This window comes from Schistocerca cancellata, chromosome 5, assembly GCF_023864275.1.
Source record: "Schistocerca cancellata isolate TAMUIC-IGC-003103 chromosome 5, iqSchCanc2.1, whole genome shotgun sequence".
NCBI lineage: Eukaryota > Metazoa > Arthropoda > Insecta > Orthoptera > Acrididae > Schistocerca > Schistocerca cancellata.
This window is the reverse complement of record NC_064630.1, coordinates 589,746,660-589,770,129: the sequence shown is the minus strand read 5'-3', so window position 1 is coordinate 589,770,129 and position 23,470 is coordinate 589,746,660. Positions and strand designations below refer to the sequence as shown.

The 23,470-nt window shown below is 37.8% G+C and overlaps 1 protein-coding gene across 1 annotated transcript in view; it reads left to right on the top strand.

Annotated features, from left to right (window-relative positions):
- LOC126188961 (laminin subunit alpha) overlaps nucleotides 1-23,470 on the top strand; it is a 364,582-nt gene that overhangs the window by 155,361 nt on the left and 185,751 nt on the right. The window contains exons 18-23 of the mRNA XM_049930722.1: nucleotides 112-289; nucleotides 386-543; nucleotides 2,851-3,007; nucleotides 4,664-4,900; nucleotides 9,509-9,671; nucleotides 17,848-17,968. Of these exons, the coding sequence (XP_049786679.1) occupies nucleotides 112-289; nucleotides 386-543; nucleotides 2,851-3,007; nucleotides 4,664-4,900; nucleotides 9,509-9,671; nucleotides 17,848-17,968 (1,014 nt within the window). The remainder of the gene's footprint in view (nucleotides 1-111; nucleotides 290-385; nucleotides 544-2,850; nucleotides 3,008-4,663; nucleotides 4,901-9,508; nucleotides 9,672-17,847; nucleotides 17,969-23,470) is intronic.

Sequence of the window (23,470 nt, the reverse complement as noted above, 5' to 3'; positions counted from 1 at the left end):
TCTTTTCTTACTGTGTTTTCGATTGTGTAGTGTAAGGCAGTATTTCTTTTCCCTATTAATTTCTATTCTTTCCTATTTATGTGTCAACTAAATTAACAGTGCATTTTTTAGGTTGAATTTGAGACAGGCAACGAACAACGTGTTGCCAAGGAAGTGCCACGTTTATTTGATAACAGTACACAGCTTATCTATTTAGATCATTCAGACTCAATGATTGATGTGATGCATAAGGTGCCCAGCCCTGGTTCATATGTTTTTGTTGTGAGATACTATCAACCAGATCACCCAGGTAATTAGTTGTAATACATTTAGGAAGTTTTGAGGTTGTACATTGATGAAGTATGTGCCTGAATATCATTGCTTTTATGTAAATTTTCATTTTCAGCATTTGATTTAGATGTTGTGGTACACAATGGTCAATTTTATGAAGCTAAGCTACCTGTTCAGCACTGCCCATCTAACTCAGGGTGTCGTTCTGTAATTAGACAGTCTGATCAGAACACCAATTTTCAGTTAACTGAGAACTATATTCTCACTTTTAAGGTTAGTATGTAATTATAATTTTGTTTTTGAATGACTTGAGTATTCTAAATGTGGAGACTGCCTGTTAAGTATTTTTCTGATATCATCTTTTATTTATTTATTTATTTATTTATTTTAGTAACTGATCTTTTCTACTTGGGTAGTACAATAACTGATTATATAAAAAGTCTAAATAATGTAAAAAGTAAACAAAACAACTCATAGTACAGTTAAGGTGTTGAATGTTCAATAGGCATATAAACAAGACTGAAAATGTTGCAAGGCTTTTGGATAATGTCCTTTTTCAGATATACGATTACAGAATACACATACACGTAAATGACCCTGCATGGCTCCGTTATCCCAGCTAATTGCATTGCACCAGTACTGCAGCATGAACTGCAGTTGGCTGGGATAATGGAGCCATGCATGTGCTTGTGTGGGATACTGTAGCTGTGAGTGTGGTTGCATATGTGTGTGTATGTGTACTCTATTCTAGTTACCTTTAAAGGACATAGGAACAAACTTAGCAATATTTCAACATAGTTTATCTACCTGTTGGCTATTCAATAATTCAGCTATAATGCGATTAGTTTCCTTTGCTCCTTCCATTACTTACATTCCACCTTAGAAAGATATTTAATTTGTTACCAACAAACTGTGATAATATAGGAATAAGAAGAAATGTCTTAAGAAAAATTTTTAATTTGTTACCAATTAACTTTGGTAATATAGAAATAATAATAATGATAATAATATTATCAAGACTTTATGTGGAGTATTTTAAGCTGTGGTTGTGAATTGTGACACTTAGAAACAGGGAAGGAAATAGTTACAAAAAGTAGAGTCATGGATATGGAGAAGAGTTACAAAAAACATCCTGCATTTAAATAAAACATATTAAGCAAATGAAAAAATAATATATTGATCATTACCATTCAGAAAAAGAGTAAAATAATGTGAGACATAATTTCACATAATAATTTCATAATGAACATCCTTGAACATTCTGAAAAAGAACCATGAGGAAGTCCAATGACTTCCATACTTCAAAGTGTCATTAATGGACTAGCAGCTACAGTCAAATGGTACAATTGGTAAGAGATGGGGGAGGATGGCTATAAGAGTAAAGTTTTGCCTTCAGCAGATGATAATGTAGTAATAGATCCATTATCTTGTTTTAAGAAATTGGTTGTATTCTGTCATTATTTTCTTAGGTCTTAGTATTAGAGTAAACAATACAAACAACCATATTTCTAATCTTGGAATAATTCATTTCACACTCTCATGCCTTTCAGCACCATATGCACGTAAATTGGCAGTAAAGCCACAGGGGGATCAAATGTCTTTTGTCTTTTTACACTTGAGTAAATAATAGCAAAATTAAATCCTATTAACCCAAATTATAGCAGAAAATTTGAAAAGTAAATAAAAAACTGAGTCATTGTGCAAGACGGAGTTCATATCCTACACATTTAACTTTTCGACTACATTCATATTACACATCTGGAAATGGTATAAAATGTTTCCATACCATTTATCAGTTACCTTGTTTGCAGATCAGTCATTTTCATTTTAATTGAAAGTATTAGCACTACACCTGGAAACTTGTAGCATTTTCTGACATCACTTGTGGGTCCCATGCTGCAGAAAAAGGTAAGGAACTGTTGTAGAACAACATCTGCATTATTATTGCACGTAATTCACAGCAAATCAGATTTGTGAATAGAATGAGACAAGTGAAATATTTTCCAGAACCCCACTATGAGCCTTTCTCCTCCCCAACCTCTTTTTTTGCAGAAATTTTTTTAAAATAGAAGATAAATGAAATAAATAATAAAAAAAAGGTCAGGTAAAGGAACCACAAATAGATCACTGTAAACCCTGGACCTATTTTATCCTCACTCCGAAAGTATTGGTGACCGAAGTGTGTATTGCTATTTATGTATTTTTGTACCTTTACTGTCTGATACCTAACAGCACAACTTTTTTAGCAATAACAATGTTGGTAACTTTACTTCAGTTGCTTAGTAATGGTACAGTTTTTCTCACCCATCATATATCAGCATGAGGGTGCTCTGCTTTAAACTCTGACTTCTATTTCCTCTTCCGTTCTTTTTTCCATCTTCACCTCTGAAAGTTTACTGTGGTCTGCCACATTAAGAATTAAGCTAACACTATTTTATGTTGATGCTGTCCTGAACCTGGATCTTATTACAAATAATTTTTATTGCCATGAACAGCCATCTGAACTATTTTGATACAGATTTACAAAACCTGCTTTTGGAACTATTGTTAACATACAATTCAAAAATATTTATGTTTCAGGCTCCTGATAAGAAAAGTGTATGGCTGGATTATGTACTTTTGGTACCAGCTGACCAGTTCACAGAGGAAATTCTTGAGGAAGAACCTATAGATCACACTGGCGCATTTATCAAGCAATGTGGACATAATCATTTCTACATGGATACCAATACAGAAGGTACAACTCAAGAGTTCTGAAGTTTTAGTAGCTTATCTCTAACTGCAAACATGCAAGAAAAGCAAAAGTACTTCTTCTTGTACCCTATTTCTTTGTATTGACTTTATAAATATCTGCCATACATGTGATTGCTTTGTTTGGTGCAATTAGTGAACCTTTATGAATCAAAGGTAGTTTGTTTTCCCTGAAAATGTTTGAAACATAAGGTCTATTTATGCCAACTTGGAACTATCAAATAATTAAGAAATTATGAATAAATAAATTTAATATTATAATTAATAAATTAGTGTTAATTAAGCAATCAGCTAATTAACACTTTCACTAACCCATGTCCTTCACCGGCCTATCCCCATCTCCACTCCCACTCCAGCCCTACACATGTCTTTCATCCACCAGCCTCCTGATGCTGGGCCAAACAGCCCTATCCTGTACCCACCACAATGCTGCACTCTCCCACAGGCAACACGTGTGTGTTCTGTCAGCATTACCCTGTTGTCCCCCCCCCCTCACCCCACCCCATGCCTCTCCTTCACCCCCCACCCACTCACTACCCTTCCCAACTAAACTGCTGCATACATCAGATACAGTCACAGTCAGGCCTTAGTGCCCAGAGACAGTGTCAATGTGTATGTGAGTTGTCCACATGTGAGTTTTCTATTTCTGAAGAAGGAGTGCCTGAAAGCTGAAATATTTCTAGCATTCTTTTTCGTCGTATCTGTCTGTGACTCAACGCCTCCTCTCTGTGGTGAGTAGCAATCTATCCTTTCCATATTGTTACAATATTATGAAAACGAAAGTTGCTACTCACCATATAGCAGAGATACTGAGTCACAGATAGCCACAACAAAAAGACTGTCACAAATAAAGCTTTCAGCCATTAAGACCTTCATCAACAATAGATCACACACACATACACACACACAAATGCAACTCACACACTTGACTGCAGTCTCAGGTAACTGAAACCCCTTTCCTTTCCATAACATTGTTACATTCCATCCTGGATATCCTGTTGTTTGATTTCTTTCTATAATGTTATTATTCCATCCTGGATTTTCCATTGTTTGAATAATTAAAGAACGAGAATGGAATGTGGAGTTGCCATACTATACATAATATGTTTTACTTAATTGGTGCTCAGCTCTTATTGTAGAAAACATAGTGGTTTTATGGATCGCGTGAGGTGAAGTGATGTCAAATGTGGAATGGATTTATGTGGCGATGGGGCATGAGAGTAGATAACTGCAAAAGCTATAATGTAATATGTTTATCAACAGCTATTGTAAAATATTCCTATTACATTTCACAACAAGAATCAACTATCCATATGTAATTTGCACATTTGTTTTCCAGTGTTCTGTCTTTATTTTGTATTATTATTCCCCATAAGTGTATCAATGACTTCAAAAATATGTCACTGATAATGGTCACAAAAACATGTTGTTGTCTTTAGAAGATGTTTGGATAAAAATGTACCATGTGTGCTTTTCATGAATGAGGTAATTTTATATGGAACATATTGTATTGATGTATGTTGGGCTTCAAGATATGGAGTTATTTCTGCAACTATCTTTATTATAATAAAGAGAATTAATTTTTTTCTGCCGAACAAATATTCCTCAGAAGTTTCTGAAACTTTCATGTTTCTGTTTACAGGTTTCTGTCGTGATGCTGTGTTTTCAATCACAACTGAGTACAACAATGGTGCTCTGCCATGTTCCTGTAATGTTGAAGGATCACTCAGTTTTGAGTGTGAAAAATTTGGTGGGCAGTGCACATGCAAACCTAATGTGATTGGCAGAAATTGTGATTTGTGTAAGACTGGATTTTTTGGTTTCCCAGACTGCAGACCATGTGACTGCCCTTCTACTGCTTTATGTGAAACATTTACAGGTAAGCTTTTGAAATTCTTCAAGTATGTTTGCAATCTGGAAAAGAAAGACCACAAGTATAAGTACAGGGAAGAAAAACTATTCTTGAAATTGTGGTTTTAGATTGTTGATAAAACATTTTAGTGTAAATTGTGCTTAATGAGCTTTTAATGAGCTTTTGGATGTGAAAGAAGAAAAATGACAGAACATGTAAACAGGAAGATTGTTCCATTACAAGCAAGGAATAGAATGACAAAACTGGAATAATCTGGAATATCATAAAAATATAGTAATACTGTACTTTGTAAAAGAGGGGATCATTGATTTGTAATATCATTGTTAGAATTTTTTTCATAGAGACTTCATATGACTACACCTTTATCTCCCTTGATGTATATATGTTGACTGAAGCACAAGTGAAAATTTGTACCAAGGGCAGGATTCAAACCCAGGTCACCTGTTCAATAGGCAGATGAGCTAAACAAATCACCTGCTTTACACAGTGGCTTTGCACAGTTGCATAGACTCCACTAGCACACCTCTCTCCTCAGTCCAAATTCCCATTCACATCTCAGCCCGTTTGGTATTTTCATAAACTCGAACAGCATTGCAGAGGCTCTCCAGCTGTATTGGAATAGAACCTCAGCATCGAACGAAATGGGGGATCCTGTGCCAGGACGGCATTGTGGTTAGTACATCCGCTTAGTGAGCGAGAGACCCAGGTTCAAATACTAGCCTTGAAACTAATCTTCATTTATTTCTTCAACCTGCATACATATGTCATAGACGTTTCAGACTTGGAAAGGTCTCTGGAATCATATAGTTACATTTGTTTATCTTCTTTAGAACAAGTGCATGATAGTTACTTTCTATTTAGGAGATAATTAATCAGAGGGCAGCAATTTGTCATCAGGAGAGAGTTAGTAATAAGAATAAGTGAAAGGGATGCTCCCCGGATAATATCCATAAAATTATAGACATCATATTTATAGGAAGTGCAAGAGAGGGAATAAATGGGGGAATTACTTTAAAGATTAACAAACCAGGGAAGTGGGAGGATAATGTTAATTTACTCATCAGTCTTTGAGCATTGTATTACCATAGGTTGAGCAAAGTAACTTATTCTAGTTCAAACAATACAAGCAAGGTAAAAGCAAAACACAGTAGTAAAGACAGTAAAAAACATTTATTTGTATATGACAAATCAAAATGTATATCTTCATAGCTATAAGTAAATAATTTTTCAGTTGTATAAACTGGCTTTTTAAAGCAAGTTGTGAATCATATTTCTGAAAGTCTTCAACAAGATAGTTTTGTTTTTTAAGGAAGTGGATTAAATAATTGAATTCCCAGGTTTCTTTAACTATTTTATATTAAGCTAAATGTAGTAAAGGTCAGTTGCATCATTTAACATACATGAAGTAACTGCCTTAATTTGTAGTTCTGTTGGGTTTGTCTGAGCTCTGACATCATCTTGATGAAATTGCTTGCCCAAGATGTAAAAGTTGAGGTTTCTTACAGTTTCATTGGCCCCCTAATAACTGCAGTTGGTGTCTATCCATTAAACTGCTCAAAAGTGAAACTTACAGATTGGTGTTAACTCAATAGCAACTCAATACTACTGTGGTCCGGTGGATTAAAATGAGACTTATTCAAAGTACTGCATGTTGCCAAACAGTATTCCAGTAGTACTATTCACATGCTTGATGAATTTGTAGTTTCTGGACAATTAACGCAATTCAGTGGTCAGCATGCCACCATTCTGGTCTACAGTTAACAGCACTGAACTATCAATAGCGACAGGCCCATACCCTTTTATGTGCAACACTTTTGAGTCAATAATCTAGTTGACGCTACACATTTTGTTAGGGCCCGGTAAGTATGACAGCAGTCATTCCACATTGTGGGCACATTGTTTGGTCTGGTACCCACTTGATGCTGGGTATGATCAACACCTATCCAAAGGTCACACACACATCACAGTCAGAGCAATGTTGGTGTAACACAGACCTTCCCAGTAACACAAGAGACAGCACTGCTAGGGGTGCAGATATGCCATCTCTCTCTAATCAAATTACTTTTTGTTGGTACTGTTTTTTATATACAGGGTGGACCATTGATAGTGAATGGGCCAAATATCTCACGAAATAAGCATCAAACAAAAAAACTACAAAGAACAAAACTCATCTAGCTTGAAGGGAGAAACCAGATGGCGCTATGGTTGGCCCGCTAGATGGCGCTGTCATAGGTCAAGCGGATATCAACTGTGTTTTTTTAAATAGGAGCCCCCCCATTTTTTATTACATATTTGTGTAGTACCTAAAGAAATACGAATGTTTTAGTTGGACCACTTTTTTCACTTTGTGATAGATGGTGGTGTAATAGTCACAAACGTATAAGTACGTGCTATCCCGTACCATTCCGCCAGTGCGGACGGTATTTGCTTCATGATACATTACCCATGTTAAAATGGACTGTTTACCAATTGCGTAAAAGGTTGATATCGTGTTGATGTGTGGCTATTGTGATCAAAATGCCCAGCTGGCATGCGCTATGTATGCTGCTCAGTGTCCTGGATGACATCATCCAAGTGTCCGGACTGTTTGCTGGATAGTTACATTATTTAAGGAAACAGGAAGTGTTCAGCTGCATGTGGAATGTCAACCATGACCTGCAACAAATGATGATGCCCAAGTAGGTGTTTTAGCTGCTGTTGTGGCTAATCCGCACATCAGTAGCAGACAAATTGCGCAAGAATTGGGAATCTCAAAAATGTCGGTGTTGAGAATGCTACATCAACACCGATTGCATCCGTACCATATTTCTATGCACCAGGAATTACATGGCAATGACTTTGTACGTCATGTACAGTTCTGCCACAGGGCACAAGAGAAATTACGGGATGATGACAGATTTTTTGCATGCGTTCTATTTAGCGAAGAAGTGTCATTCACCACAGTGGTAATGTAAACCGGCATAATATGCACTATTGGGCAATGGAAAATCCATGATGGTTGCAACAAGTGGAACATCAGTGACCTTGGCGGGTTAATGTATGGTGCGGCATTATGGGAGGAAGGATAATTGGCCCCCATTTTATCGATGGCAATTTAAATGGTACAATGTATGCTGATTTCCTACATAATGTTACCGATGTTACTACAAGATGTTGCACTGCATGAGAGAATGGCGATGTACTTCCAACATGATGGATGGCCAGCACATAGCTCACGTGCGGTTGAAGTCTTATTGAATAGCATATTTCATGACAGGTGGATTGGTCGTCAAAGCACCGTACCATGGCCCACATGTTCACCTGATCTGACGTCCCCGGATTTCTTTCTGTGGGGAAAGTTGAAGGATATTTACTATCGTGATCCACTGACAACACCTGACAACATGCATCAGTGCATTGTCAATGCATGTGCAAACATTACGGAAGGCGAACTACTCACTGTTGAGAGGAATGTCATTACATGTATTGCCAAATGCATTGAGGTTGACGGACATAATTTTGAGCATTTATTGCATTAATGTGGTATTTACAGGTAAGCATGCTGTAACAGCACGCGTTCTCAGAAATGATAAGTTCACAATGGTACATGTATCACATTGGTACAACCGAAATAAAATGTTCAAACGTACCCACATTCTGTATTTTAATTTAAAAAAACCTACCTGTTACCAACTGTTCATCTAAAATTGTGAACCATATGTTTGTGACTATTACAGCACCATCTATCACAAAGCAAAAAAAAGTGTTCCAACTAAAACATTCATATTTCTTTACGTACTACATGAATATGTAATAAAAATGGGGGTTCCTATTTTAAAAAAACGCAGCTGATATCTGTTTCACCTATGGCAGTGCCATCTAGCGGGCCAACCATAGCGCCATCTGGTTTCCACCTTCAAGCTAGAAAAGTTTTGTTCTTTGTAGTTTTTTCGTTTTACGCTTATTTCATGAGATATTTGGCCCGGTCACGATCAATGGACTGCCCTGTATACCTAGGTTTGTATTCTAAATTTCATAGCTGTTGCAATTTTTGTAGATTTCTGTGACTCTGTGTTCTTTTTGAGAGTTGTATGAAGCTCAAGACGATGTAAAATGTTGAATTTTAATTACGTGAGGACTGGTGGCTCTTCTTGTTGATAAATGTATGTTATCAGCAGTAGGGTCATTCACACCAGCAGCAACTGTGGAACAGGGGCCTTTTATTTTTCACCCTTTTGTATGGAGTTTATTAGGCTACCATGGTTTCAAGTTTCATAACTATTTAGGATGGAGACAAATAATAAAAACACATTCAAGTGTTTACATTATTTCACATATACTGCTGTTGACTAATTATTCAAGTCTAGTCTCTTTTTTTCTTTATTACAGGTGCTTTTTTCTCTAGCTGGTTTTTATATTTACAATTAATTGCTATACTGTGACTGTATAAAATAACATGTTATAATAGATCTGTTAAATAAGACAGTATGCATTGAACTCACTGTTCAGCAAATAATCTTTGCAGACTTTTTTTCAGCTCATATTCATCTCCATCAATATTTTAGTACCTTATTACTTGTGATTCTTGGCAAATTTCTGTTGTAAATGCCTTAACCAAACTAATCAACTTTTCAGGTGAGTGTATATGTCCACCTAGAGTTACTGGAGAAAAATGTGATCAGTGCATCCCATACACATATGGATTTGATCCAATTATCGGATGTGAAGACTGCAGTTGTGATGTTCTTGGAGTTATTGAGGGAAATCAACAGTGTGATCTTCTTAATGGAAGCTGCCAGTGAGTGTAACAGATTCTATCTATTTTTTAAATATCCTCATTTTAAGGAGGCACTTTGTTGTCTACTGATTAATGAAACATGGTAAATGTAATATGTTCTTTATTCCTGTGAGTGAACCTCATGTCATAGGTGACGCTAAAAATTTCATTTCATGACACTCCCATATATAGTTTAAATTTAACAGGTATTTGATATATTTTATCTCCTTGTGTAAAATAGGTTTATTCACTACTTGTGTGCAAGAGCACACAGTAATTATTGAAAATGCACAAAGACACAGATATTACACGTTACTCTGAGCAAGCCCCGTCTTAGATAAGCCATCAATGATAGGTTAATACATGGCCTAAGAAAGACTGCAAAGTCTACATCAAGTTCTGAGTTACCATCAAAACTGAATACTTAATTCAGAGAGTAGTCTAAAGAAATCAGAGGCTGTAATATCAGAATGTGATGCAGCATTGATGTGAGAGATGAACAGAGTTCATGATTCGTTATGCTTTTTATGCTGGCATTACTTTTTGTCCTGCAGTGACAAAATTTTGGCATGTAATTTATGTAAGTCAGGAAGATGACGAGTCATTTATTAGTGATGATACATTCTGTTAGGCCTTTCATCTAGTCTTTGTTTTGTCATGACTGTTAAATTGGCCATTTACTTTCTGTTATTAGGCAAGACTCTGACATTAACATGGAGTACCAGTAATGCAATATGTTGACTATTTACAGTCTTATCAACTTTTCTATTTATATGGTCTAATAGCTTAGCAGGAGCATAATGACAACATACCGGTATTTATTAATAAGCCTATTCAGTATTTAACTAGAGAGGATAAAGGATTCTTCCTACACTTTGTTAATTGTAAAATAAGTACAAACTTGTCGTGAGTCATGCCTGGATAGTTCAGTCATAAGATAGGAAAGTTTGCAGGTCTCAGTCTAGGTGTATCATACAGTTTTAATATACTAGGAAGCTTCAAAACAGCACACTATTTGCTGCAACTTTCTTCCAGGAATGCTCATCCTGCAGTGTATGCAGAAGTACTTGTGTGAAATGTTGAAAGTAGGAGAGAGGCACTGGTAGAAGTAAACCCGAGAGGTCAGGTTCTACATTGCATTAACATTGTTGTTGTAGGATACTATGTTTTATGAAGTCCACAGTTTCATATTTCAGCACATTTTTGAAGAAAATTGCCAATTTTGCACATTTCGAGATCTGACTAAACATACATGCAGAAGATCTGACTGAACATATATGCTGCTTTATTCTATAGTACTTCATTATGGTAACTACATCATCTGTGAAAGTCTGATGTTATTATTATTCCCAGCTCCGTAGTACACAACAAACTTCCCTTAAGCACTCTTAAAGTTACTTAGGCATTTGTCAGTGATTCTCCTGGCAATATTCCATGCTGCATCCTCTGTACTGGTAAATCATGTTGGTGGTGTACTAAATCAAATGCATTTCAAAAGTTTAGAAATACTGCATCTACTTAGCTCCCTTGATCCCTGGTTTTCATTATGTCTTGTAAGAAAAACAAGAGGTGGATTTTATGAGACCAGCATTTTCAGAATTCATGCTGCTTGGCATGCAGAAAGTCATTCTTTTCGTGATTCTGCTCAGAAGATGCTCTAAGCTACTACAGTGGATGAATGTCACATATATTGGATTGCAATTTTGTGAATCACATTTGCTACCTTTCATGTAGACAGGTAAGAACTGTACTTTTTTCTAACCACAGGGCACAGTTTTTGTTTCAGTGTTCTATAGTATATTAAGATTAAAAGAGCAGCTAATTCAGTCACAAATTATGTAGAGGCTCTCACAGCAATTGCAGAAGAGTCTTGAGTTTTGTTCAGTTTTAGAGGTTTCAGATTTTTCTTACAACCACCCATCATTACATTTGTGTGAGAATTAAACTGGGGCAGTTCTTGTGGATTTTTCTTTATAGAGGAACATTTGAAAGCAGAGGACAGCATTTCTGCTTTTGCTTTGCTACCCTCAATTTCAATGTATGTGTCATTCATGAATGTCAGGGCACTAACTTTGGTGCCACTGACAGCCTTTACATTTGAGCAGGATTTATTTGCATTTTGTTTGATGTTTTTCAGTAAGATTCTGCTACAGTAGTTGTTGAGGGCTTCACGTATTATGCTTTTAGCAGCTGAAGGTGTTCCATTTGACATCTCTCTATCTAGAGCCAAATTTAAAAACAACCTGGCAGAATGAGCCCATTTATGATAATTATATTGCTACTCATCTGGCCTGGATGCATACACTGAGCCAGTTGGTAAGGGTGAGATAAAGCTCTTGTATCTTCCCCTGAGGCAAACTGGCTCACAACTGTAGTAACTGGTCCTTGATATCCTGAATATGTGCACTGGGATTGAGATTATGTCTGAACTAGACCCCACGTGTTTTACCAGGGACAGATCTGGGCATCTTGTTGGCCACAGGAATATGTTAACATTATGCAGACAGTTCATAGAGACACATGCTGTATGTTAATGATCATTGATCTGTTGTAAATGGCACCACACGATGTTACTTGACAGATAATACATGCGGATGCAGGATGTTCGTGATGTGCCATTGTGTCGTCAGAGCACCCTGAACCACTACCAGTCATAACACCACACCATGACACTAGGCATAGCACTGCTGTGCCTCTCCAAAACATTGGAAGAAGGGGGCATCTCGCAAGGCCACTGCCATTCTCACCGACTATGGTCATCTGGGGTAGTGGAGCACTGAGATTCATGCCTCAACACAATCTGATGCCATTCGTCAGTATCCATGCTTCCTTGTCATGGCATCACTATGCATATGGAAGTTTGTGTTGTGGAGTTAGCAATACCCTAATATGAGATATTAACTCTCTAGTCTGGCGACTGCTAGTCTCTGAGCAATGTTGGGAGATGACACAGAATGTTGCAAGGAGTTTATTGCTTGTTCCCAGATGGCAGGCACAGATGAGAAGTGGTTATGATGTGCTTGGTGCATATTGTGGTGATCCTCACTTTTGGTTGTCAGACGAGGTCGACCAAAACTTTGACCATGAGTATGCTTTCATTAACATTCCCATGCTGTCCAACATCGAGCCACTGTCATGTCTAAATCCCCAAATTTGGATATTACTCAATTTGACCGGCCAGCCAAATGGAGCCCCCCCCCCCCTCCCCCCCACCCCGAGACCCCTTATTTGGTATCTCCATGTCCTTCACAGTGATCACTTAACATATGACACTGTTCATGCCCCTTGTATATCCTACCAGGCCTGGTAACTACACTACACGCAAACAACAATAATGATGTCAGGAGGCTGTCCTACCTGTCACAGAGAATTGTAATGCTAATTGTTAATGAGGTCTGTTCAAAAAATTTGGAACTTTGTCCACATAATTTTTCTACACTTACCTTTTACTTATTGTGCATGGTCCCCTTTGAAATATTCTCCTTCACAATTGATACACTGCTTCTCCGGTGTCGGAAGGTGTGGAAGCTGAATGCACGCCAGAGGGTATGCACCAGGATACCCACTAGGGATCTCTGTGCTCTGGGGCACACCTGTGCCATGAGCCTTGCTGTGCGAGTATGCCACTCTCTGTACCACATGACATCCGCGGCCAGTTGCGTTTCCCATGGTTATGTATTTAGGCGGCTATGCGGCTCTGCCCCGGCAGTCTGGTACTCACTATAGTTCACGTATGTATCTTGGCAATACTGTGTTCTATTTCATTGTGTTGAGATACATAAGGTCACTGTTTGGAGTGTTCCTGCATTGTTGTTGTCTCGCCTTGTTCATCACCTCTGTTCTTGCTTGCTTGCCTCGTGTTGTGTCCTGGTCGGTCGTAGTGTCTGTCATCCCCTACTTGTTCGTCTGTCCTGTTTGTTCATTGTTAGTGATACCTCCAGTGGCTCCCCCATCTGGCGGCTTTGCATCTCTATTATCTGCCATGCACCACTTGCTAGTTGTTCGTGGCTATAACAGGCTCCCAGTGCTGTTTCCACTGTAGCAAGCAGTCTCGGTACACCGCTTGCTGGATTGCGTGAAGCACCATCTGCGGATTTTCTTTTAACTTATCTGTCATTGCAGATCTTCGTCCTCTCAATGGGGTTTCAACTTTGGAAATAAAAAAAGTCTGCAGCAGCCAGGTCCGTAGAGTACGGAGGATGAGACAGCACAATGATTTAATTTTTTGTGCAGTAGTCAAGTACCAACAGGGATGAATGTGCAGGTGAGTTATCATGGTGCAATAGCCATAAATTGTCTCACCACATTTCAGGCCGTTTCCTTCTCACATGATCCAGCTGACATGTTACATTCTTCTGCAATCTCTTGGACAGTTGGTTCCTGATTGGCATGCACAGTTTTGCTGACATTCCTGACATGAGCGTCATCAGTAGACATCGAATGGCATCCTGAATGAGGATCATATTTAACTTCCATTCCGCTATTTTTGATCTGTGTGAACCACTCCTAACAACAAGTATGGCTTAAGCACTCATCACCGTAGATTCGTGCATCATTTGTTCTTTCTCTGTAAGGGTTTTCTTAAGTTTCATGCAAAACTTCATGCAGACGTGTTGCTCCTCTAATTCTGCCATCTTGAAATTTGCACACTGTGTGACACAATGTTATGCTTAATACAGCACTGAAAAATAACTAACAGACATACAACAATGAAACTAGTAGGAGTTACACATTAAACACAGGCGAGTGCAGAGATGCCAACTGCATTTTGCTCTAACACATTATTGGCGCGAAATTATGAATGTTCTGGAATTTTTTAAACAGTCTTCATACATACCAGCCAATGGTGTGCATGCGTACAAAGTTACGTTGACTTTGGACCGTGTCTTCTGGGTGCTTCACTTCTTTTGTCAAGCAGTGTATATCCTATGCTATGTTTTACGCATATCGAGTAGTAGTTGCTGTTTCTTTAGAAGTTTCCTTACAGAAATTGTGTATAATAGAGAGTCCCTCTCATCATGAACTTTTCTTCTAGACGTGTATCTATCCAGCATTTGGCCAACTATACATCTTCAGCATATTTTCTCTGCATACTCCTGTCCAAGCTAAATATTTCAAGTCAGGATATGACACTTCATACTCTTTATCTAGTTTAGGGGGCATGTAAATCAATCTGCTCATTTTATCTGAGTTTTATACTTGGTAATCAATGATGATACAACCAGTTTTGAAATGGGTATTCTCAAAGAGGTCAGGTGAATTTCCTGCCATTAGATGTAATGTATTTTCATCGTGACTGCGTTATTGAGCTATCCACTTTAAGTTGATTTCAGAGCTAATATTTAGCATTATTTCAATGGATGTTTTATCATTGTTACTGCTTACAAGACTATAATTATTATACTTCATTGTGGCATGGTTAAAGTCTCCTCCAATGATGACAGTATGATCTGGGAACATGTGTACTAGTGAGCTAAGGTTTTCTATAACTTTTTTGGTTATGTATGTGTGTGTGTGTGGGGGGGGGGGGGGGGTGAGACAGGTGGTCTACAGAAGGATTCAATTAATGACAGTATTATGAAAAGGATAGATTGCTAATCACCATATAGCGGAGATATTGAGTCACAGACATGCACAACAGAAAGATGTAAGCTTTTGACCAGAGGGCCTTCTTCTGAAATAGACTACATGCACACACACAAACACAGCTCACACACGCAATTACCACTGTCTCTGGCTGCTGAGGCTAGACCTAGCCTATGCGTTCATTATAAAAATCTTGCTGCTGCTAATTTTGGGTTTTAGTCAACTTTGTATTCCTAGTATTGTATTAGCTCTACTGCTTTTTAGGAGCACTTTGACATTTGGTCTCTAGTAAGAAAGGAAGACATTTGTGTGCACTCTGTATACAGTCAGCTACCTGGTTAGCAGCCTGTTATGTGTAGTGGACTATTTATTAATTTAGAGAGAATGTTCAGTTCTCAGCTACGTGTTGCAACTCAAGGAAATCATAACCCATATTGTCACAGAATCTTCCAAGTCCCTGGTTCAAGCCTTTCAGTCAACTCAGAATCAAGAGGCAGGGAGGCAGTTTCAGTTCTGGAGAAAATTTGTAAAAGTTATTTGAGCAAGGCTGGTCTTCCCAAACTGGTCTTCCAGTTGTTGGAATGATCCAAGTATGATCCCAGAGTCCAGATGACAGAAAGTGTTTGTTCCAGTGTGCACTGCAATCTGCAGTTATTTGCACCTTGATCTCTCAGTGACTGCTGGAGCAATCTCTTCAACAACTTCAATGAGGCCTTCAATTATACACATGCATTGTACAAGATGATCTTTTCTGTCCCTTGCTAACAGTTCCTGAAGAAGTGCTATCATTCACTGAAGGCTGAAACTGCTGACAGTTTTGTACTTGCTTCCTCTTGACACAGGACACTGCAGGTGTCTTACTGGCTCATTTTCATTTTAGTGGGTTACATTACTTCAACCATATTGGTTAGGAGGAGGAGTAGAATAGCTTGAGTTCTCCTCAGTTCCTGCCCCCCTTGTACTTGGCCCCAGGGTCTACCACTGACATGCCACTGACAGTCAAGTGGACTAGTAGTGATAGATCCTCTTGATAGATGCTGTAGAGGACACAGTGCCCATGGGAGAGGATAGTACCTGAGGTACATTTGGTATCTCTGATACATGTCTCTTGGTATGGTAACCCTCACAACAAACCCATTTACAGCAACATCCAATTGCTTGACAGCAGTTGGGGCAATTTCCAGCTGCTTATGAACAGCAACTATCTTATGCCGTACCCAAAAACAGATTTCACAGTGGGGCTACATTGTGGCAAGTGCATTGTTATACAGAACAGTAAATGAATAACTTTAAATTAACTTATTCGATTCTCTTTTAATTTTTGGATCTGTAATTGTACAAGAAATAGAAGCTCCCTTCAGGAACTAATGCAATTTATACTAGACAAAATGATTTCTGCTGTAACAAGAGAAAAGATGGGATAAAATTTACTGGTTCCCTGAACCTACTTGGAAGTTCGAATCTCAAACTTTTGTTTTCATAATTTTCCGCACTAACAAACTCGCATAAAAAATATGCACAATTATTTACATCATCATTATACACTCTCAAACACTTGCATGTAACAAATTGGTTAATACACAGACTGAAGGATTGAAAATATTGCACTAGTTATGTAATTATGTAAAAACCAATACTGTGATTAAGGAGAAATGTTTTTGGTCTTTCAAGCCAAATATTGTTGCTGGAATATACAGAATGCACTACAGTAACAAGAATCAACGAATTCACTATGAAATATGCTATGCACAGCACTCATGCATCTTCCACATCCTCAAAAATGTACCTTTATTCATGTAGATAATAATTATGACAATAGGCAGAACAACTGTGTGGCTCAAGGATACTACTGCCAAAACTGTATAAAACACTAATGTAGTTAACAGATGATGTTGCAGTTTGAAATATATTTATGTAGTATTCAAAAATAACATAACATGTCACACCACATGCACGAGTTTTGATTCAGTCAATATTAAAAGCATTTTTTGGATTTTTTACTTGCTAACTTTCACTGGCATGCCTAAGATGAACACTGTAGTGTCAATATATCCCACTAGAAACAGCATAAGTCATAAAGCACAACAAAATCTGTTTCTGTATGAAGTGGCTGACAATGAATGTTTTAAATCTTGCCTGGATAGCTCCGTCAGTAAGAGCATTACTTGTGAAATGTGGGGTTCTGAGTTTTGGTCCCAATATAACATACAATTTTAATGTCAGTTTCAATAAAAACTGAATCCATTATCTGCCTCAAAACTATGTTTGAAATATCATTATCTGAATGGAAAATTGTAAATGAGCGTAGCCGAATAAATTGTGAACTCTATTCCACATATCAGGATAATCTTTTGGTAAGAACAGTTGATTGTAGCAAATGTTTCTATACCTGTATGGGATATGGCCCACAGTGTTTTACATGAAAATCACTTAAATGGCTGAAATCTGTCCTTGTTTTCAATATTTCCTGTCTTGTCCTGTTCCTGGCACTGAATGCAGGAATATCATTTAATTGGGGAGGACAACTAGTTGTTGAAATAAATGGATAAGTCTTTTGCACAATTATGCAGTTTAAAGAATTTTTTGTATTTTAGTAATTACTTGGTTTCAGATGCAAGCCTAACGTAGTGGGTCGCACATGTGATCACTGCAAACCAGGACATCATCATTTCCCATACTGTGATATGTGTGACTGTGATCGTCGAGGTACAACCACAGACATTTGTGACCAGGTATATTAGTTCTATAAGTTAACTATCGTCTTAAGCACCAAATGTCTGAGGAGAAAGTGTTAAAAACTAATGGTTCCTTTTTACAAGCTGCCTACATATTTCTAACATACAGTTCAATTGCAGTGTGAATTGCTTGATTTGTCATAATATTTTTGAAAAATTCTGAAGGAAACTGTAGGGTACATTATCCTGATATACCTCAGAATTCAAGCAAGATACCATTTTTTCAGGTGCACTGTTGATCTTCTCTATTATGTACATTACAGGTGTTATACTATGTGGTATTTCCCAAAACAAGTTATCACACACAATGAAACATTATAATCTTTTGTGTAACATTGTGCTTCTTCCTTTATGTTTTATGCCTGTTTCTCTTGCATATTTGCATGTGTGGTGTGGTTGAATTTCAGGGTTTATGGAAAGTAACTGACTGAAAACTTAAATCGTTATGTTATATCTGAACCTGTAAGGATGATACACATCTCCTTGCATTGGAAATATGCTGAAAACTGGTATTGCAGCAGGCTCATTTCTGTCAAACTTTAAACAATTTGCAGGTTGTCAGTTCAAGTGTATGAAATAAATTGTTTTCTGTTAAAGTGAAATCAAGTTGAAATGCATTCTGCATGACATATTGAGTTGCAATGTAACAATGGAACCTGGAATTGCAAAGAAACTTATGCAAATACATGCAAACTTCACATGCACAGATAGAACTAACTATAGAAAAGTTAATCTGCAGAGCTAAGGAAAAACTCTTAAGTCAGCTGCATGAGTAAACTTGGGACAGCTCTTTGCAGCGAAATGACGAAGTTTAAATAACTCATTATAACAAGTAAAAGACTGAATTTTAAAATAAATACACTCACTTCTTTTAGGAATTAAAATTGGGTGTCATTGTGGAATGCACTGACTGAGACAAAGAATATGCTCCAATATTATTTCTTTGCTTTGCATAGACCAACATCACCTGCTACTGTAGCTTTCTGCTGTAAAATGGCGTCACTACAGCATACACTATGTGATCAGAAGTATCTGGACACCCCCAAAAACATGTTTTTCATATTAGGTGCAATGTGCTGCTACCTACTGCCAGGTACTCCATATCAGCGACATCGTGAGAGAACAGAATGGGGCACCCTGCAGAACTCACAGACTTTGAACGTGGTCAGGTGATAGGGTGTCACTTGTGTCATATGTCTGTACATGAGATTTCCACACTCCTACCCATCCCTAGGTCCACTGTTTCTGATGTGATAGTGAAGTGGAAATGTGAAGGGACACGTGCAGCACAGAAGCGTACAGGTGACCTCGTCTGTTGACTGACAGAGACTGCTGACAGTTGAAGAGGATCGTAATGCATAATAGGCAGACATCTATCCAGACCATCACACAGGAATTCAAAACTGCATCAGGATCCACTGCAAGTATTATGACAGTTAGGCTGGAGGTGAGGAAATATGGATTTCATGGTAGAGCAGCTCCTATAAGCCACACATCACGCCAGTAAATGCCAAGCGATGCCTCGATTGATGTAAGGAGCATAAACATTGGATGATTGAACAGTGGAAAAAGGTTGTGTGGAGTGACCAATCACAGTACACAATGTGGCGATCCGATGGCAGGGTTTGGGTGTGATGAATGCCCAGTGAACATCATCTGCCAGCATGTTTAGTGCCAACAGTAAAATTCGGAGGCAGTGGTGTTATGGTGTGGTAATGTTTTTCATGGTGGGGGCTTGCACCCATTGTTATTTTGTGTGGCACTATCACAACACAGACCTACATTGATGTTTTAAGCTCCTTCTTGTTTCCGACTGTTGAAGAGCAATTCGGAGATGGTGATTGCACCTTTCAGCACAATCAAGCAACTGTTCATAATGCATGGCCTGTGGCAGAGCGGTTACACAACAATAACATCCCTGTAATGGACTAGCCTACACAGAGTCCTGACCTTAATCCTATAGAATACTTTTGGGATGTTTTGGACACTAACTTTGTGCCAGGCCTCACCGACTGACATTGATACCTCTCCTCAGTGCAGCACTCCATGTAGAATGGGCTGCCATTCCCCAAGAAACCTTCCAGCAACTGATTTAACATATGCCTGTGAGAATGGAAGCTGTCATAAAGGCTAAGGGTGGGCCATCACCATATTGAGTTCCAGCATTCACGATGGAGGGCGCCATGAACTTGTAAGTCATTTTCAGCCAGGTTTCCACATACTTTTGATCACATAGTGTACACACAACAAAATGAATTGGCAGATTCATCTACATCATAGAGCATTTACATTATTATATAGAAGTGTTATCTTTTCAGTTATCCATCCAATATGCATTTCCTCTCTAGTCTGATATTTCCAGCACATGGATGTTTTCATATTGTAACCATGTATCACTTTATTTGTAGTTTTGCATTTTTCATGAAATTAAGTGTAGATTTTCTGAAACCATTTCATTCTTCCTCTCAGAATTCTCTAGTGATCTCACTGTTGTCACTCTCTGAACTGCTTTCCTGTTCAAGTTTTGAAACAAAATAATAATTGTCAGAAGCTTCAATAATAAGCTTGTCTCATTTGTTTTGATAGTGGTTTGTTACTTGTCCTCTCTGATTGCAGTCATTGTATTCTAACCACTGTGACTTATGACAGAACATAGGGTGATATCTAAAGTTTATGGACTTATTGCTGTCAATTCCTTAAAGTTTCATTTTAAGGTTATTCTCTGCTATCTCAGAACCTTCTTTTTTCTTCAAATATTTCCAGTTGTGGCAAAGTTTCCTTTTGCATTGTGCGTGCTATGTTTTAATTCACATATTACAAAAAGGATAGACTGCTATGCATCATATAGTGGAGATGCTGAGTCGCAGACAGGTACAACAAAAAGACTCTAAACATGTAAGATTTCAACAACACACACACACACACACACACACACACACACACACACACACACTTTTTGTAAAATTGTCATTATTCTGCCCTGGATTTTCCATTGTTTTAATTCACATCTATATTTCTCAACTGTTTTTAATTTTAAGGATTATTGGAAACCTCCTAACACTAAGGGTGTGAATTGCTATTTGCCATGTAACATGTTATTGTATTATAACCGTTTCTAGAGCTTCATAATTGTGTTTTATATCAGTTACACATGCCCTTTAAGTCATTTGTGTTTTAGAATTTTGTAGATTTAACCTCAGTCCATGGACTGTATGTCCATTTTTTCATTAATATGTTTTTTACTACCTTTCTCATGTGCTTCACATTTTCTCAGTGATTGAGTTGTTTTTGTTTCCATAGTCTCTATCCTAGATTTTTCAATTTTTTGAGTCTTACCTGTCAATTTCCTGTTAAGTCCCTTTTTATCCTCCTATTCACATACTCCATCTTTCTCCCATACTTTTTATTCATTTTTCTTGTAACAACCTATTCATTGTCTTTTTCACCATTTTTACGACATTGTTGTCAAACAAGTTACATAATGTGTCTCTGATTAACAATCAGAAATGGCCAATTGAAAGTTGACCTTTGTATGTTCAACTTACATTCACAGCCAGCATGTAACGTATTCATGTGATCTTTTAGACAGTGAGTAAACAAAAAACTAGTTAATGTGATCTTAATATTTAAGATTACACAATGAAAATCTGGGATGGAATGTAACAATATTATGAAAAGGGTAGTGGAGATGCTCAGACAGACACACACACACACACACACACACACACACACACACACACACACACACACACACACTGTCACAAAATAAGCTTTTGACCAACAAGGCCTTTGCCAAAGATAGACAAAACACACACACACACACACACAAACGCAACTCACACATGTGTGTGTCTGTTATCTATTTTTGACAAAGGCCTTGTTGGCTGAAAGCTTATTTTGTGACAGTCTTTCTTTGTTGTGCCTATCTGCAACTTAGGATCTCTGCTGTGTGGTGAGTATTTAACAAGATTGATGAGCAAGAAATTTGGGCTCCATCAAGTTGTTTATTTTTAAACTGTGTAAGAATTTATCCCACCACTCCTTTCTCTCTCTTTTCCCACTTTTTATTATTATTGTTTGTATGGAATTAAGAAATGCAATTTGTATCTTTCTGCTATTAGTTGTAATACCCTTTTGTGTTGTGTGTTTGTATTACTGTGAATTTGCCTCAGCCATGTTTGGGTTTTAAAGTACCATCTAATCAGTGTACTGTAGATAACTATGTTGACATCATAGCATAAAATTTGTGTCATAACCTCATCAAACTGTGCCACTGTTAGTGCAGTTCAATAACTCTTTTACAGTTGATACTAATAAATTTGACAAATTTAAAGTGCAACTCAGTGGAATTTTTAACAATACTTACCCATACATCTTTCTTGGCAAATACATCCATATTATTATTACACTGCTGGGAAAAAAAAATTAGTACGTCTTTTAGACCACAGCACACCATTCCATCTTCCAAGTGATCCTCTGAAGACACCAGCTGAGTCATGCATGTTGATGCTGTGATGTGAATGGAAGACAGGCTAGAGGTGCGCATGCCCATAGTCCCACTGGTAATAACTGGCTTGTGACAGTTTGTGTTGTCATGTCTGTGTCTACAAGCCCTCTTACCTGCACTGTGGTAGCTGTATGATGTGCAACTCTACCCTTACAATACAATGATCCTGGCTAATCTCTGTGCTGATAGCCAGAAACTCATCTATGCGTGTGGGAATGTTCACGTGACCACTGATATCAGGATCATTGCACAATTGATGCAGCATATCCAACTTGTATGGCAGTTTTCCAAAAGGACCATCCTGCCACTCAGAAGGCCACTTTTTGACTGCTTTCAAACTTGCTCAATTGGCTGCAGAAAGCATGAGTGCCTCTCTATGGCATGGTTGCCTGCTTCTTCATATGTTTGCACCACACTGAGCCTTCTGGCTTTGAGCAATCCCTGTTAAAGGATAGACACAGATGGCACCATGGTAGCTATGCCACTACACTATCTGTTGGTGGGCAATGTCGAAATCATTATCAGTGCACCTACTATCCCTTAGGTGGCATATGCCATCGTCAAATCAAAATCTACATAATCTTTCCAGGGGTACTAATTTTTTTTCTGGCAGTCTATTATTACATCCACATCCATCGACACGTGTACCCAGTAATAATATATGTACAACTGAAGAGAATGTGAATTACTGTATATTGTAATTGCCAATTTTGATTAACTTTGTTGTTTCTGTATTGTGCAGACTTTATAATTCATTGTAAAATGGCCTGTGGGTTAATGCATAACAAACTTTATGTTATACATCAGTTTTGATATCTTGACTTATTTGCAAAACATCATTTAACTCTTCAGTATACCTAGATTTGTCTGCTTTTGCTGTACTCGTGTTCTACCAACAGTGTGTACTAACATTCTGCAGCACATAAGTCCACATGTTTTGATCATCCAGTGGTCATGTTCATGTATCCTTTCTAATTCATGCACACTATCGC